General features: G+C 49.7%; 1 protein-coding gene across 1 annotated transcript; it reads right to left on the bottom strand.

The window, feature by feature from the left end:
- Positions 1 to 306: 306 nt before the first annotated feature.
- On the bottom strand, positions 307 to 2,570 carry MYOCOS (myocilin opposite strand). Its single transcript, XM_049635320.1, is given in 3 exon segments — positions 307 to 448; positions 2,409 to 2,436; positions 2,439 to 2,570. Coding segments are annotated over 3 exon segments (237 nt in total). The 5' UTR covers positions 2,506 to 2,570.
- Between the last annotated feature and the right edge of the window lie 14,788 nt (positions 2,571 to 17,358).

Below are 17,358 nucleotides of genomic sequence, written 5' to 3'. Positions count from 1 at the left end.
TTTTCATTCATCCAGATTTAATAACAAATATCGAAGCCTGATTTTTAAAAAAATTCTGATACACTTGACTACCATAAATGCTCTGCAGAATGGCACGAATTAAAGATCAAACGTGTACATATATCGGAGACCTGACTTGAAAAACCAGAAATTGCTCTAATTACATTAGTGAGGATAGCCAACACTCAACGGTGGTTGTGAGAAAAGAAAAACAGGAAAGAAAGAGCAGAGATGTTCCAAGACAGTCTTCAAAGACCAAACCCAAGGACTTGATGGGAACCTTCCTGGAGTGATGTAAAAGCCCCCTTAGCCCTTGTGGTCCTCCACTGGAGGAGAGAGAGGGGCTGGGGGTACCGTAGGGCCTGCCCTGCTAGAATGGACTTGTTCCAAATCCAGATTGGAAAGCATCTCCCTGGCTTCATCACTTTTCTTGGTAAATCGCTCTTCTCTGGGAGGAAAGGCACACTGAATGTTATTTAAACACATAGGATTTTTTAAGAGAAGAGAAAAGAAAAAAGAAAAGAAAAAAGAAAAAGAAAAAGAAACCTCCAGATCCCAGCACCTAAAGAGAACCACTCCACATTCTGAAGGACATCCTTCCTGACTCCTTTACCCAGGCTGATGGAACTATCTATCCTGGCAAGAGGGAGATGCACTCTACACTTTCATTGCGAGTCAGCTCTTCTCAGAGCGCAGTGGTGCCCGCTTCTCCCCCCGCCCCCCCAGCTTTCTGTCATCGTGGCCGAGGGCTCTGCATCCCAGCTATTCTCTGGCCAGCCCAGACAATTTCACTACGCCTCTCCTAACTTTCCCCCTGCACTCCCCCAAGCCTGCCTTCTGCTGGGGTATACACCAGGGTGTTCCCATTCTTCCCCGGGCTGGGCAAACCCTGCCCTCAAGAGAGTAGGACTAGGCTTGTTGAGGGCTTAAAGATTCAGAGTCAACTGTTCCCTGAACACCTGCTCTGTTCCAGGAACTTGGGGCTAGAAACTAATGACCTGCAGATTCTCGGCCACACCACCCAGTAAGCTTGTCCACTGAAAAGCCTGAGACACAAAAGGATGGACCCGGGTCACACGGCTAGGAAAAGGCAGAACTGGAATCCGGACTCAGATCTCCCGACCACACGTCCCCTGCCGCATCCCCCAGTCAGACCTGATCCCTAATGTTGCTGATGGAGGAAGTAAACGGGGAGGGGGGCTAGGAGAGGCTTCAGAGGTGTGGAATCTCTTCCTTTCTCAGTAGGTGCGAGAGCACAGTGACCGCAGCCCCTGGGAACCAAGGCCCACGCTCGCGGATTAAACCAGTGGGGTCAAATTTGCCACGTACCCTTGTCAGTATAGGTTTCTGACACCCCATATATGTGAAGAAATTATATAGAATATTTTTAATCAATATCTTACATCCCCCAAAACTCTAAGGTCAAGAGGCACTGTGAATAATATTGGACGGAGGTCCGTATTTCCAATCAGCAAGCTTTGCCAATTTTCGCTGTTTATGCACATTTGCATGATTAGAAATGACTTCAATCAGGTTTCTTGGCAGAAATGCCGTTAGGCTGCTTGTCCCTTTGGAAGGTTACATTCATTAAGAGCAGATAACACACCGTGTAAATCCACTTAACCCACACACGTTGTTTGCAACATACTGGCATTTGCTGCAAGTGAGCGAAGAAGCCCCAGGACTTCCCCCAGCGTGTGGCTCCCACCCCTCCCCCGGGAAGGTCTCGTGATGGACCCATGACCACTGCGCATTCAGCAGAGGGTGCTGTCCATCCCCCAAACATCAGTTTCAATAGAGCTTCGCTTTCATGTACATGGGAGTCCTAATAATTCTTTATACGCCTTCATAGAGCAGCTGTCTTGGGCCAGAGACCAGACCAGACCAGAGACAGGACGGGACACCCCACAGAGGCTGTCACGGGCTCATTAGAGTTTGCAAAGGAAAATGCAAGTTGCCCAGTTAAGTTTTAATTTTTGGATAAACAACGACTGCTAAACACCATCAGGGGAAGGGGTCAGACAGTGGGTCCAGAATTCCCACAGCCCCACAGGGTCTGGCTGCCCCGTGGTGTCAGCGCCTCTTTTAAGGGCTGGCCAGCACAGTCCCAGGCACCAGGCGCACGGTGGCGGAGGGGAGAAGAAGGACCTGCCTGCAGGGAGCTTATGGCCTGGCTGGGACAAGTTTTGGAGGGGGGGCGGGGTCCGTGAAAGACCAGGTTAGTCTGTTTCCCACGGTGGGTGACAAAGCGGTGTCTCAGCCACAACACCTGCCCCGAAGCAGCGGATGAAGGCAGTTGAATGCCCCCAAAGCAATGTTTCCTGCAGTTTCAGGGGTCCCCGTGGGGATCAGCATTTATGCTCCGCCCCACCCCCCACCCCCAACCGAGCCAGAGCGCTCTCAAGTACCTGGGGGCCACGGTGACCCTGCGCCTCTCACCTCGGAGCCTAGGTCTCCTCCGTAAAGTAGGTTATTGTCGTGGTCTGTCGTGCTTTTCCGAGCCATGGCCTTGCACTCAGAGGACTCCAGGAATTTAGATTCACCGCCCCGACGAACCTAAGATACAAGCGCCAGTAAATGTACTGCACGGGTCACACGTGGGTCCAGCACGTTTGCTGCCGCCCCACCCCCACCCCCCTCCCCCAGCCCCGCCTGTCGTGAGGCAGATACCGCTTCAAAATCCAGAGCAGTCGCTCTGACCCCTAGGTGAAAGCTGAAGTGAAAGAGAGGTGGACGGTGTATCCCCAGGTAGCGCAGCTGGGCCCTGTCCCGTTCTGCCTCCCCTGTAACAGGTGCAACGCCCACGGAGCCCCTGCCCCCCCAGCGCTGTTTGGCATCACTGACCCACGCGGAGCTTCCTTCCCAGAGTGCTTACCTTCTAGAGAACAGGAAAGGGACAGGGACAAAGCGGGGGGGCGGACCAGGTACTTAGATATGCACGTGGCATAGACCCTGGGGGCTTGAGAGTGAGGACAAAGGTAACAGCGGCCGCCCACTTAGTGCCGGTCCCCCTTGGATGTCCTCTTATGTTATCTTATTTGCTAACCACAGTAACTGTGCCAAGTGCTGTGATCCCCGTGGAATGAATGGGGAAACTGAGCAGTGGAGAAATTCGGTAGCTTCCCCAGGGGCACAGAGCCAGAATCTGAGCCTCGGCCCGGCCGGCTTCAAGGACTCCACTGCAGAGCCAAGGAACCCCCAAGTTCTGCCTCAGGAACAGGAGAGGAGTCTCCATTGTTGGAGCTCACTCTTGAGGTGACACTCTGTTTCCTCCAGGGTGAATTGCGATGACCTGAGCTCAGCGGCCGGATCTGGCTGGAGAAGTTCGTTCCTAGGAGGATGCCAACTGAGTTACCTTCTGATCCCAGATCAGCTCAGCGTGTGACCCCGTCCGCACTTCAGCTCATGGTCCTTGAAGAAATGCCCTTGTTACAGACTCTGTACCCACACGTCTGCTACACCCCACACCCTCAGAGAAGGAAAAGACCAAAACGCCACTGCCATCGGCTCGCTTCTTCCGGTCTTTTATCCCCCGGTAGTCAGGCTCTCTCGGGAACTGGGCTTAATGGGGTTGATTTGCCCTTAGAAGGTAGCAGCTGACCCAAATTTTCCCTGCAGAAGTGTCCTTGATGAGGAATCCTCACAGATGTTGCAGGAGGAGGTGAGTCTTGAGTGCAGAGCAGGGAAGGGCAGTCTGCCGCCTGGGCCACCAGGAAGCGCTGCCCCAGACGCCCCGTAAATGTGACATCTGACGTGTGATCTAATGACTCCGTTTTCAAAAGCTAATTCCCGTGCACCCCCCTCCCAGCAGTCACTGCGCCCACCCTTCCTGAGGATCCTGGCACTTCCACTGACGTGGCAGGTGCTCCGGCTTTGGAACGGACGTTGATTTCACGGACTCCCACTTTTGAGCTGAGTGATCTTGGGCAAGTGATTTCACCTCCATGAGCCCAGGTTTTCTTACCTGTAAAAGGGGAGGGACACACTCTCCTAGAGCAGGAGTGAGGGTTGAGAAAATATTTGCAAAAATGCCTCGTTTTTACCTGTTCTTTTTAATTTAAAATTATTTATAGATAGGGGTGCCTGGGTGGCTCAGTCGGTTAAGCCTCTGACTTCGTTTTGGCTCAGGCCATGATCTCACAGTTCATAAGATCGAGCCCCACCTCGGGCTCTGTGCTGAGAGTGCAGAGCCTGCTTGGGATTCTCTGTCTCCCTCTCTCTGCCCCTCCCCTGCTCGCACTCTCTAAATAAATAAACTTTAAAAAAATATTTAAATAGATGCATTTAGCCCCAGGATGAATATATGTGTATACATATATTCCCCCTCATATAATGCCATGAATGTAAGGCTTTTCCTCACAAATATGCGTTTTGAAAGTGGGAGCTCTTTTTTCCCTTCCCTCCCATCCCAGGGCTTGGCAGAGTGCTGAGATCCTCGTGGGAGCCCGACAAGGACTTAAATTGAGTCAGAATCTGTGATAGCATTGTGTTCCGGTTTTCTGGAGCCATAGGATCACCAAAGTCTCTCGAGTGTGAGGGGTGTGCAAAATGTAAACTATCTTCATCGTGTTCGAATATGTCAGAAGCAATCATTGCATGTCGACTTCAGAAGGGACACAGGGACGGTATGGATTTCTTAAAAGGGTCTGTTTTGTGTTGCTTTGCTGCTGTTTTGACACAATGGCTTTGGAGAACAACATCTGAGCTTTAGGTAGGGACCCTTGGGAAGTGTGATGTCATTCAGATACATCTAAAGCAATGAGCTGCGACACAAAGCCAGTCCCTACCTCCCTACGCTAGGCATCCTTTAGGATGGTCTGTACTTATCTAAGACATGTTTCTGAATCGAGACATCTGAACACGAAGTTTACAGTCCAGATAGGTAAGAAGAAGGGCTGGTAATATTAAAGCAAGAGGGTTTTTTCTCTACACTGACCAAAATAGGAGGAAGCCGCGGCTCGTAAACCTGGTGTTCAAAACACCATCAGCCTGGCATCAAAGTTTATAAACGTAACAACTATGTTTTTCCACTCACAAAACACATACATGGGTAAAATAAAATGAAAACATGTATTCTGTAGAAAAACCAGACGACTTTACAACTGCCAACATGATTCTTCTTTTAAATGTTTATTTATTTATTTAGAGAGGCATGGGAATGAGCGGGGGAGGCGCAGAGAGAGAGGGAGACAGAGAATCCCAAGCAGGCTCCAGGCTCTGAGCTGTCAGCACAGAGCCCTACGTGGGGCTCGAACCCACGAACTGTCAGATCATGACCTGAGCCGAAGTCGGATGCTTAACTGACTGAGCCACCTGGCGCCCTCGGACTAGTCTTGCTTTAAATTCATGACTGCAAACTTCAAGTGGGTGCTTATCCCAAGCCTAGAAACCTCTCATCTCTCCTCAAACCTTCAACACTTCCTCCCAACTCTCAGCGTGGAAAACTGAAGCAATGGTAAGACCTCGCGGAGCACGTCTACCCATATTCTTGTCTCCTTTCCCCCCGACCACAGGAGAACCACTGGCGCCCTGAGTCACCTTGCACTCGGCACCGGATCCCGTCCTCTCGCACCCACTCCAGCCTCTGCTCGGCAGTCCTTCCCTCCAGAACACCAGCTCATCCCTCCCTGTTGGCTCGTTCCCATCAGCGTACAGACATGTTGTTTCTGTTGAAACCCCCTCTTGCACCCACTGTTTCCCACCACAACACAAATAAGCAAACATTTCTTGGAAAAGAGTTGTCTGTATTCGTTGCCTCCAGTTCCTTTCCTTCTGTTCTCCGTCAAATCCACGCCAGTGGCATTTGAAACCCTAGATGACTCCCTCCTTCCTGAGACACTTCCTTCCTTGACTTCCAGGACATCACACTTCCCCTGCTCTGACCTCACTCGTTGCTTCCTCAGTTCCTTTTGCTTGTTTCTTCTCATCTCCCTAAACTCTTTTAACATTAGCACATCCTAGGCTCAGTCCTCAAATTCCTTCGCTTCTCTGTGCCCACTTCCCTGTTGATCTCATTTAGTTGCATCATTTAAATACCATCCGATGGTATTTAAATACCATGGACGATGACATCCATCTTTCTGTCTCTCAGGTTCCGATCTGTCCCCTGGACTCGAGACTAATACATCTACTGCTTACCTGACATCTCCATTTAACTAATAAACATTTAAGCGCGACACGTCCAAGAACCGAACTCTAAACTCCTTCAAAAGTGTTCCACCACCTCCCCCATTTCTCTGAAGGGCAGCCCCATCCTTTCAGCTGCTTGAGCCTCAAATCTAGTAGTCATTTTTGCCTTTTCTCTCTCTCTCTCTCTCTCTCTCTCTCTCTCTAATTCACATTTAATCCATCAGCAGATGGACAGCTATGCTCTTTAAGCTGTACCCAGAATCCAGGCCCTTCTCACCACCTTCACTGTGACCCCCCTGGCCCACAGCTCATCATCATCTTTGGCAGGAGACTTGCATTGCTTCCTAACTGGTCTGCCTGTTGGATCCTTGTCCCTCCGTCAGTCTGTCCCCAACCCACAGCCAGAGCGATCCTTTTAAAATATGTCATGCTACTCCTCTGCTTCAAACTCTCCAGTGGCTTTCTATTTCACTGGGAATAAAAGCCAAAACCTCTTACAGTGGCATTCAAAGCCCAATACGGTCTGGCCCCTTCCCCCATCCCCAATTTTTCTGATCTCAACAATTATTGCTCTCCTTTTTTCTGACTCTGCTTCAATTATCTGGCCTCCTCACTGTTCCTTGAATACCCAGGGACACTGTCTAAGCCAGGCTTTGCTCTTGGCTGTTGCCTCTACCTGGAAAACTCTTGCCCCAATATCTGCAGTTTGTCTCCTTCCTTCCTCCACGTCTCTGTTCAGCACAGTGATGCCTTGCCTGAGTGTTCCATCTAAAACGTAGAAAAGAGGGGAGTCCCGTCGGCTCAGCGACCGACTCTTGGTTTCGGCTCAGGTCATGATCTCACGGTTTCGTGAGTTCGAGCCCTGCATCGGACTCTGCACCGGCAGCACGGAGCTTCCTTGGGATTCTCTTTCTCTCTGCCCCTCCCCCACTCATCTCTCTCTGTCTCAAATAAAGACACTTTAAAAAAATAAAACGGAGTAAAGAACATGGCTTTTGTCTGCTGTATCTGAATACCTAGAACAGCACTCAGCGTGTTGTAGCAGATGCTGTGGTTGGGCCATCCGGATCCCTTTCGGACCCGGGCACTTGTTTCCCTAGTGGCTGCGAATGTCGGTGGCTGATGGCTTTCAGCTGAGTCCCTCTCCAAGCATTGCTTTCAGCTGCAGACAGGTGCCTTGGCCAAGTTCACGGCCTTCGCCTAGAGACAAAGGAGAGCGCTCGTCCAATGACTGACCATTGTGGGGGTGTGAATGCCCAGCCCCCTTGCTTCACTTTGACCGTAGCTCCCGAGGCCAGTGTGTAACTGTACTGCAGCTCCACTCCTCCTACCCACTTAGCTCTCCAGCAGGTGCATATGCAGAGGGCATTCCACCAACGAACTTCCTGCACATAAATCTTAAACTCAACCTAACACTGTGCATACCAGCAGTGGTTTGAGGAAGCAGACTCTAAAAGCAGATTTGGGTGGTGGCTCATCCGACAGGGGCAACCCCGTCACCGGTGGCAAGTGGAGGACAAATAGCCCAGCAGGTGGCAATGGCCACGTGGCGAAATTTTCATTGGTGGTGTCTTGGGATGGGACTCTGTTGAAAAGGAATGAACTGGCAGGTTCAATATCTCACGCTTTTGAGAGGTTCGTGGGAAAAGCACTAATTCGTAAGGATAGTGCTTCTTGCTCACGGCTACTGATGTTTTTGAGAAAGACCGTGAAAAATCGGGGTTAGAGATCTGCAGTCGAAGGTGAAGGGAGGAAGAGGCCAGCTTGGCTGCACATAAAGGGACTCTCATTTCTCCCCAGCCAAAGGGCAGTGAAAGCTGAGGATACGGCGGTGTAAGACCTAATTATGAGATAAATAGCATCTCAGAGAAGGCAGACTTCTCAGTCCCAGCAAGGCTGGAAAACAGCAGGATCCTGAGATTTGGGATGAAGACTTTGGGGTGATACACTTGGAGACCTTGAAACCCCAGATGCACCCGATCCCCAGGGCCTGCAGGAATGACCCAGCCCTCCCTGCTGGGGACCAGCACTCCTTTTGGTTGAAGATGTTATAGAGGGCTCTGTCTTGTAAGGCAACACACATCCCTTCAGGACCTCCCTTCTGGCTATGAGACCAATATCGAGTCACCATCAGCAACTCACCAGAAAAGTGCTGGGTTAAGGGGGGTTTGGGAGGCCACTCTCCTGAGATACATAATTCCCCAGCAAGGACCCTAGGAGATAGTGCTCATCTACTCCCATGATGGTTCTTAGAAGTTTGGAGTAAGGGATGGCCCACATTAAATGAAGTAGAAATTCTAGAACAGATGGTGGAAAAAGGGAACCAAAGGATCAGAGAAATGGGCATTCTAGACTGGATATACTGTAAAAGGACACAGAACTCGCCAGTTGAGTATGCTCTGTGGGTGAGCCAGGAGAACACTCATTTTACCAAAGGGACCAGGTAAGTACTGCACAGAAGGGCCCCAGCATCATCGGGAAGCTCTGTCCTCTGTAGGAGGCTGACAGCACAAGATCCAGTTATTGGAATTGGCCTCACATAGAGCAGTGAAGAAACTAGGTGATAAGATAAGAGGTCAGCTGGTGGTACTCAGTGATCAGGAACATGTGGATAAAATTACCATAATGAGCAGCAAAATCAGAGTGGCAGCTGGGAGGTTTGACCCCCCCCCCCCCACAGAACCATAGAGGCGGTTAATAGAACACAGCATTCACAGGAATAGTCAATGGTCAACAAATATCGCTCAGTTTCTACGAGCAAATCCATATGGTGGATGACAAGGAGGTTGAGGGCAGCCACCTCAATAAAAAGCCACCATCTATTATTCTGGTTCTAGACCTGGAACCCACTAAGAGGGAAATCAGATGGATGAAGGAGCCCGTAATACCACGGCAAGTGTATATGGTAATGACGGCCAATAGGGACCTAGGGCCATTTACTCAAGTCACCATACACTGGGGACAGAATATCCACACACTTTGAAGATTTTTGGACACAAGATTCAACCTGATGCTGATATTCAAAGTGTCAACATGGTCCTTCTGTTAGAGTTGGGGGCGCAGAGAGGCCAGGAATAGAAAGTCCTGGTCCAGGTCTAACTCAGCGAGTCCACCGGGTCCATGACTTGCCCAGTGGTCATTTCCGTATGTTCTGAGTATACCATTGGAATGGACCAGCTTGCAGGTTGGCGGTATTCTAATAGAGGCCTTGGCCTGAGGTACCAGCTATCGCAGAGGGAACTACTTAAATCACGCCCCTGCCCCCCAGACACTAGAGGAAATACCTTGTGGCAGGTGGGAATAGTGCTGATTGATGTTATCCTTACAAACCTGAAGGGTGCAGGGGTGGTGGTTCCTAGAACATCCGCATTGACCTCGCTCCTCTGGCCTCTACAAAACCACACTGAAGATTACAGCAAACTCAACAGAGTCGCAGCCCCATCTAAGAGCAGCTGCCACGTCCAAAGCCACGTGCGTGTTAGAGCAGATCGATGCGGACCTACCCCGTCAGTGAAGTTCGCGGGGATCCAAGGGTCCAGGACACGCCGTTCCATTACCTCCAGATTAAAGGACACAGTATTGCACCTCCCGTCTCTCACCACGCTTCTAGGTGGAGCACATGACTGGCGGGCCTCTCTGGATTCTGAAGCAGCATGCTCCACGCCTAGGAATCCTGTTCCAACATCAGCCTACGTCCTGGGCGACACGGAAGTACGCCAGCTCTGAGCAGGCTCTGGAGCGAGAAGGGCCCCTGCGGGGCGGGTGGGCTCCCAGCCACTTGGTCAGCACTAACTAGACGACCTCACGGTATTAAAGGCATTGGTGATGGAAAAGCTGTTGTGTGCCAAGCTCCAGGAAGAGGATTACGATGCAAGGCCTGCAACGGTGTTGTATTCAAGGCTCCTGAGAGAAACCGAGCCCCTGACCTTGGGATACGAAGCCACTAAATGGCCAGAACCGCCCGTCTTGAACGGTTTGAGCAGGCCCTGTGGCAATCCATCCTAAGATGGCAACGACACAGCTAGAACCTGAGGGACGAACAGGGGACCCGGAGCCCCAGATCTTTCACACCAGAACCTCTCCCTAAGCTCCCCCGTACGTGTGCGTGAAGGGTCCCTGATGGTCACCTTAGAAGGAAAAAACTGAAGTGTGGTTCTGTCGGTTCACCATGTGGGTACAAGCCCAAATTGGATAGCTGCTGCTCTATGGCAGGCGGCGGGCGGGGGTTGGGGGGGGCGCAAACGACAGTGATGAGGGAAAATCGTCCCAACACACAGTTTAGGGCAATGCATCTGGACATTTACTGTGTGGGAAGAGAAGTGGTCCAAAGCAAGAATAAATACAATGGTATAGGGCTTGGCTGTTGGTCAGGAGCTTGGAAATAAAATGGCTGCAAAATCGCCCAGCACTTGGGTGACTAGAATCGACACATTCTGTACATGGGTTTGCTTTTTCTGCCTGCAGGACCTCGGCCAGCATCATCAGTGTTTATTCTACCCTGATGGGACCCTCCACCTCCTCGGGCCAAAGAATCTGCACTAACAGCCAAAGAGATGTGCAGTGGGCACGGAGCCCGCAGTCCGCCGTTTCTATGACATACGGTATCCTCTGGAAGCTGCCAGCCTGATTGACTGGAATGGCCTTTTGAAGATGCAACGGCAGAGCCAGCTCGGAGACAATACCGCTCAAAGATGGTGTGGCAGGAAGCTTCTAAGAATCCTTGATGAGCCCTGCCTCCTGCCATTCACAACCCTGTGTGACTGTGCCCCTTGAGTGTGGACTTAATTGACTGGCTTCTGATAAACACAATATGGCAGAAGTGACAGGATGTCACTTCCAGACAAAGTTACAAAAAGACCGTGATCTGTCTTGTTTTCTCACTGCCTCTTGGACTGATTGTTTTGAAGCCAGCTGCCATAATGCGAGGCAGCCCCGGGGACAGGCCCAGTGATGAGGGGACAGAAGCCTACCAATGACCATGAGTGATCTTGGAAGAGGGCTGACTCCCTCTGAGCCTTAAAACGGGCTGCATCTTTTGTCAATGGCCCTACGCACTCATGCAAGACCCGGAGCCAGAGGGACCTAGCTAAACTGCACCTGTGTTCCTGACCCACAGAAACTGAGATCATGTTTGTCATTTGAGCCACTAAGTTCTGGGGTAATTTGTAACATAGCGTTAGGTAACTAACATGGAGAACTGCCCTTTTAGAAACCAGAGGTGGAGTTGAATAGTTTAGCGCCACTCCCAGTGACCCACTTAGAGGAGCTGGGTTTCTCATCCCCGCAACTCTGGGCCCCGTGGGTTGTTTTTAATTTTAGGGAGCGCGTGCACGCTAGCAGGGGAGAAAGGCGCGGGGAGAGAGAAAATCTCAAGCAGGCTCTGCGCTGAGTGTGGAGGCCCCATCCCAGGACGCTGGGATCATGACCTGAGCTGACACTGAACCAACTGGGCCACCCAGGTGCCCCCGGTTTAGAGGTTCTTGCTCTGAGAAGAGGAATGCATCTACTAGTGACACAGGGACATACCCATTAAGCTTTATAGCTTAGAGTTACTTCGGGGTCATTTTGCTAAAGAAAAACAGGCAAGGAAAGAAGTTACCATTTGGCAGAGGTGCAGAAGACTCTAGTCCTCAGGAATTGGGCCAAGGAAGAATATGTCTGACTCTCAAGTGATCTAAGGGGGCAGATAAACATGGCCGCCTGTGGTAGAAAGACCCAGTGAACAAGGGCTCAGACTCCCTCGGAGATTAGGAGCGGGTCAAGCCATCCTGACCAGCAGAGGTTCGAGTTGATAGAGCGCTCTAGGAGGAGGAGAGGGGAGGAGGTCACTTGTGGCCGGGACACCAGCTTCGATGGCAGGGTCTGTGTTTTGCCCACTAACCTTCGAAGCAGGAAGAAATGCGGCGGACTCTGAAGCTATTCCCAGAGCTGCTTCTCTGAAGCCGGCGCATCCGAGCGGTGAAAGGATGGCCCACACTGGATGCAATAAGCAGACTACGCCGAAGGTATAAAAGTCTGACCCTCTGGCCTGATGGATACCGCAGGAATATCGTGTTTCCAGAGCATCTCACAGGATCTCTGCACAGCCTTTGTTGCAACAGCATCTCAGTTCAATTCTTCCTCCTGCCCAGTCCTCCTTTTTACTCCCTCACAAATGTTCACCCCACGGTCAGGCCCCAAGAAACTCCCCGTACGCATCTTTTGCAGTTTCCTCTGGAACCCAACACAACAGCTGAACAAATGAATACACGGTTACCTATTTGGTGCTGTGCCGTCCTTAACCCATTTGCACAACCCAAGAACTAGGAGAAATGTGGTTTTAGAATGGCAGAGACCATCCAGAGTGGAGCTCAGGCCTATGCAGCGCCTTCTAATGGGAAGAATTCGAACCACTGAGTTGGAAAAGATGTCAATGGTCTTCCAACGGTTTCTTTTTCGTAGAGAACCGCGTTTTTTGAGGTGCAGTCTTACGTGGGAACTTACGTGGAGAGGGAGTTCAAAGTTACCTCCACCAACATGGCTTCTCTTGCCGTGAGACACCTCTGAGGAACGAGATTCCCTCTGTATCATCTGAAATGGGCAAGAGAAACCCTGACCTGCTGCCATGTTTACAGAAGCTATTTAACTCCAGAGAATTCCTGGAGTCTGAAGAGCAGACACCAGATTAAGCGATGTAGATTTAGCAAGACAATGACCTGCTCGTTTTTTTGCAACCTACCAGACACCAGGCATTCTATTTATACGTATCTTATTTCATTTAAGCATCAGAACCCTGTGAGGAAGAATCGTTTCTGTGTTACGGCTGGAAAAACCGAGAGCTGTGATCTTTCTTAGTAACTTCAAGTCCAGCGCTGCCCATAGCTCAGCGGTCAAGAGCTTGTGCTGGGCACTCAGACTGCCGGGACCAACTCCCGCAACTATTGCATAGCTTTGGGCAAGTGACCTGTGCCTCGTTCTTCTAACGCCTAAGGGAGACTGGAAAGTCACCTACCTCGGGAGGACGTTGGGAGGAGTCAGCTGATACGTGTCAATTAGAACAGAGCCTGGCGCACAGGCAACTTCTAAATTTGGCTATTTCTCTCCAGACACGGCAGGCCTGGGAAGAAGCCAGTTTCGGACATGCGAGGCCGGAGTATTACCCTTTGTCACCACTTTTCCCCTGTGACTTCTGGTCAGAACACACTTGGGGAGAGCCTTTGTACCAGAGGTATGGATGGGCACCCGAGGGTCGGAGCGCGGTCTGTCCCATGGGTAACCTGACCACCAGGGAAGAAGTTCCACCTGTGTCTTTTTCCCTCTGTGCTCCTTGGGAGGGTGGAATCATGCCTCTCTGGGATTCAGGACCTCGCAAGGGTGATGCCTGCCACATGTCCGGTGCCACACAAATCCTTCTGGAATAAAAAGCACTCATGCCGGAGAATGGGATGGCTTCACGTGGGAGGCCTACTCCACCATTCTGTGCTTCCTGCTTGTGTCTCAAAGTACCTTCAGGATGAAGGTTAAAAATCTCAAGTACCTGAACCATGCCCTGAAGGGGCGAGTAACATTTATTATGAGTAACTCCATTTTTCCCTGTGTGGCTTTAAGCTGATAGAAAATCTGCTAACAGCCATTTAAGAGGAAAATTTGTAACATCCTTTTCAATGACCAGGTTATAGAAATCCAATACCCAATCAATCCCCCACCACTGTGGGTATCACTAGCAGCTTCCGTGGGGGAGTATGGCTTTATATTTGGTATTTTCAGCTTCTCATACTGAAGAGTTGGAGAGCAGCTCCTCCCTGGCACCAATTACCCTTAATTTACGTTAGTACTCATATTCTGTGCAAGCCATGGAATCCCTTAGCCAAACAAATACTAAAAACCACCTCAGGTGAACACTATGCGTACTTCCAGCCCTAAGTCAGTAAACCAGGCATCCTTCCCCACAGAACAAGTGGGCTAGTCAACATGGGAGATCAGAAATTATGGATACCTTAATTCCTCGACCTTACGTGTGCACTGATTTTCCAAGCAATCTTTTGGTGAAGTCCTATGCCATTTCTTTGAGATGCCTGCCGGAGTCTTTTACACAGGGTAAAAGAATTGAAATCGAAATCGGGAAGGGCCGGAATACAGCTGTCTGCACTATTGCCCTTCAACCTGAGGCCCACGCATCTGGCAGCACAGGCCTGCTTAAGGGAATCTCCCCGCTCCGATTCCCCACGGAGCACCAATGTGCTTGCGGGCTCCCTTTTCATTTCAGGTGAGGAAACTGTCGACTCCTGCTTTTGCTCAGAAACCAGTTAAGACCAAAATTTACAATCTCACGTATTAGCTGATGTGTCAGGAAATGGTGAGAAATGAGGCCAAGTAAGTACTGCCTAAGTACCTTCAGAAGATCTTAGTCATATTTAGGAAGTTAAGCAGTATAGATAGATGGAAAGAGAGATAGAAAGGAGAAGGCCCCGATGGGCAGCAGATGGCCTAAGGCATCCAGAAAACAGGTCAGGTTATTAGTGGTAGAAATCTGAACGACCTCAAGCCACCACCTGTAGCTCTACCTCCTCCATCAGACTACGTTGAGGTAAGAAACGGGACTTCTGCAGTCCCAGCGACTGATACAGAAGTTGATACTTGACCCCTTGCCTCATTTTACCAGTCTCACCTTTTGCTTAAACTCTCTAGTTCAGGTGAAATTTTCTTCTCCTCTGGTACCTCATTCCCCTGTTGAGGGAAATGTGTTCTTAAAAACAATTCGGGGGCACGTGGGTGGTGCAGTCGGTTGAGTGTCCAGCTCTTGATCTCAGCTCAGGTCATGATCTGTTTGTGAGATCGAGCCCCGTGTCGGGCTGTGTGCTGACACCGTGGAGCCTGCTTGGGATTCTCTTTCTCTCCCTCTCTGCCTCTCCCCCCCGATTGCCCTCTCAAAAAAAAAAAAAAAAAAGCTTACATTGGAAGATGGAGTACATTAGCCAGTCTTAAGCACATTCTGACCACTCGTAGATACCAAACTGACTGCTGCCCACAGCTAGTAGGCTAAGTCCAGATTAGTTGAATTCTACCAATTTCACTCTGAAAAATTCTTGTCAAATTAGGTGTAGGGAAAACCAGAAAACTGAGGGGAAGTGTCTGTAAAAACTCAAAGGAATTCTGTACTTACCCTGTGTAAAAGACTCCAGCAGGCATCTCAAAGAAATGGCATAGGACTTCACCAAAAGATTGCTTGGAAAATCAGTGCACACGTAAGGTCGAGGAATTAAGGAGGTATCCATAATTTCTGATGTCCCATGTTGACTAGCCCATCAGTCCAGCTTTCTGGATTTTTTTTTTTTAAAGTAATCTCTACACCCAACACGGGGCTTCAACTCACAACCCTGAGACTGAGTCGCATGCTCTACTGACTGAGCCAGCCAGGTACCCCAGATCTGAAGGCTTCTACTTAAGAACCCAAGTGACACCAGGTCATGCTCCCCCACCACAGAAATAAGCTTCATTTCTGTCGTAGTAGGAACATGACCTGCCAGCCCACTGTACCCCAAGAAAGGCTGAAAATCAATAGCACTCTTGCTTGGCCTGGAGCCTGTTGCCACTGTCTTCTGAATTACTTCAGGAAAACGAAACAGAGCCGCTACTTTGAGCGGCCAACAGCAGACTCGGCCCTACGCCTGAGGGTGTGAGTGAAGACCAGCACACAAAAGGAGGAAAAGGGACCAGCAAATGATCCCCTCTGGCAATGTGCGAATGCCTGGACGGCCAGTTTAACAGGAAGGCATCACTGTCCAGATCTTTTCTAGTTCATTTCACAAGCAGATTGTTTTATGGCTGAAATTTCTTAATCACTTAAAATATAATCCAATTAAGATGCTTTCCACAAACAGGTCAACTGTGGCTCGCTGTAGCTGCAGGTTACGGGTAGAAGAGACTGGAAAGGGCATGTGGAGATACTGAAGATGCCAACAAGCTGTGGCAGCAGAGGAAGCCCTGTTACAGGACGAACCCGACACACTCAGTCCTGACAGTCCTCTCAGCTTTGTTTAACCCAAGGTATATGTGGATTCGGATCCCATCTTCCAGCCAAGAGTAGGCTGGAACTTCACTTCCCGTAATTTGTATTGTGAAAATAAGTAGATTTAACCCCTTTTCAAACTATACCCTCCTCTCGGTCCCCAACCCGCCTCCCCCACTTACTCTTCCATCATAATGCACAATTTATGACTAAGGACAAAAACGCCCTGTTCCTCCTTACCAGAACAGTTCAAAGGGCAGAGAATGTTCAAAGGGTTACGTGACCAAAGCCACTACCGATGACTGACCGTAACATCTTCTGGGTAATCTAGTCACACGTCAGAAGAGCCAGAAACAAGAACTGTATGGCCAAACTGTGGAGATCATTTACGTAAATACCTTACTTTCACTGGACACCCTTTTGTTCCCATTTTTAACACTGTATGATCCTACCCGGCAAAGGGCCCAAGGTGTTCGTGGTTTCAAATTCGCACAACCAGCTGAGCAGAACGTACCTGGTTGCTTACAAATGCAGAGTACAAACTACATAGTTCAGTCACTCTGAAGTTCTACCCTTTACGAGGACCGAACTGAAGGGTCAGAATATGAAAAACAAAGGCCATCGAGGTGACTTGGTAAGAAGGCAAACAGATGAAGTGGTGACTCCAGCTCTCTCCGTACCAGTCTGTGATCCTAGCCTGACCCGTCGCACCAATTGAGAACATACTTTGAGAAAGAAAACCTTACACAGAAAGCTTGGCTTCACAGTACTTGGGTGTTCTAAGTGATTAAGAATCACAGTAGCCACGAGTAAAGACGGCACACAGGTCATCAGTGACTGGATTACTAGTTTTCCGAAAGCTGGGTCTGGAAGCCATGTGTTCTGGATAAGGGATTGTAGACAATTAAAATCCCTCAGCGCTTCACGTTACAAAAGGAGTAAATGATAAAACAAATCTCTTACAGGCTGCTTGTGTGGGTGACGACGACTATCAGTGTGCTAGGAAAAATATGAAAAATGCAAACGTTTTAAGTACCGAGATCTATTTTGGGTCGTTCAATTTCTGCCCAGAAGAACAGTGAAACTATTTTGCTACGTTCAGCACTTCACACCATGCACAAAGACCTCTCTGCTCCTGGGCAGACTTGTTTTCAAAAGGAGTATGGCTACCCTGGGAACAGAGGCCACGGCTAATATCTTCCATGACAACATCTACTTTGACTGAATAAGCTTTATAGTTC

The sequence above is a fragment of the Panthera uncia genome, chromosome F1 (genome assembly GCF_023721935.1).
Source record: "Panthera uncia isolate 11264 chromosome F1, Puncia_PCG_1.0, whole genome shotgun sequence".
Lineage (NCBI taxonomy): Eukaryota > Metazoa > Chordata > Mammalia > Carnivora > Felidae > Panthera > Panthera uncia.
The sequence above is the reverse complement of the archived record's forward strand: the minus strand, read 5'-3'. Positions and strand labels throughout refer to the sequence as shown.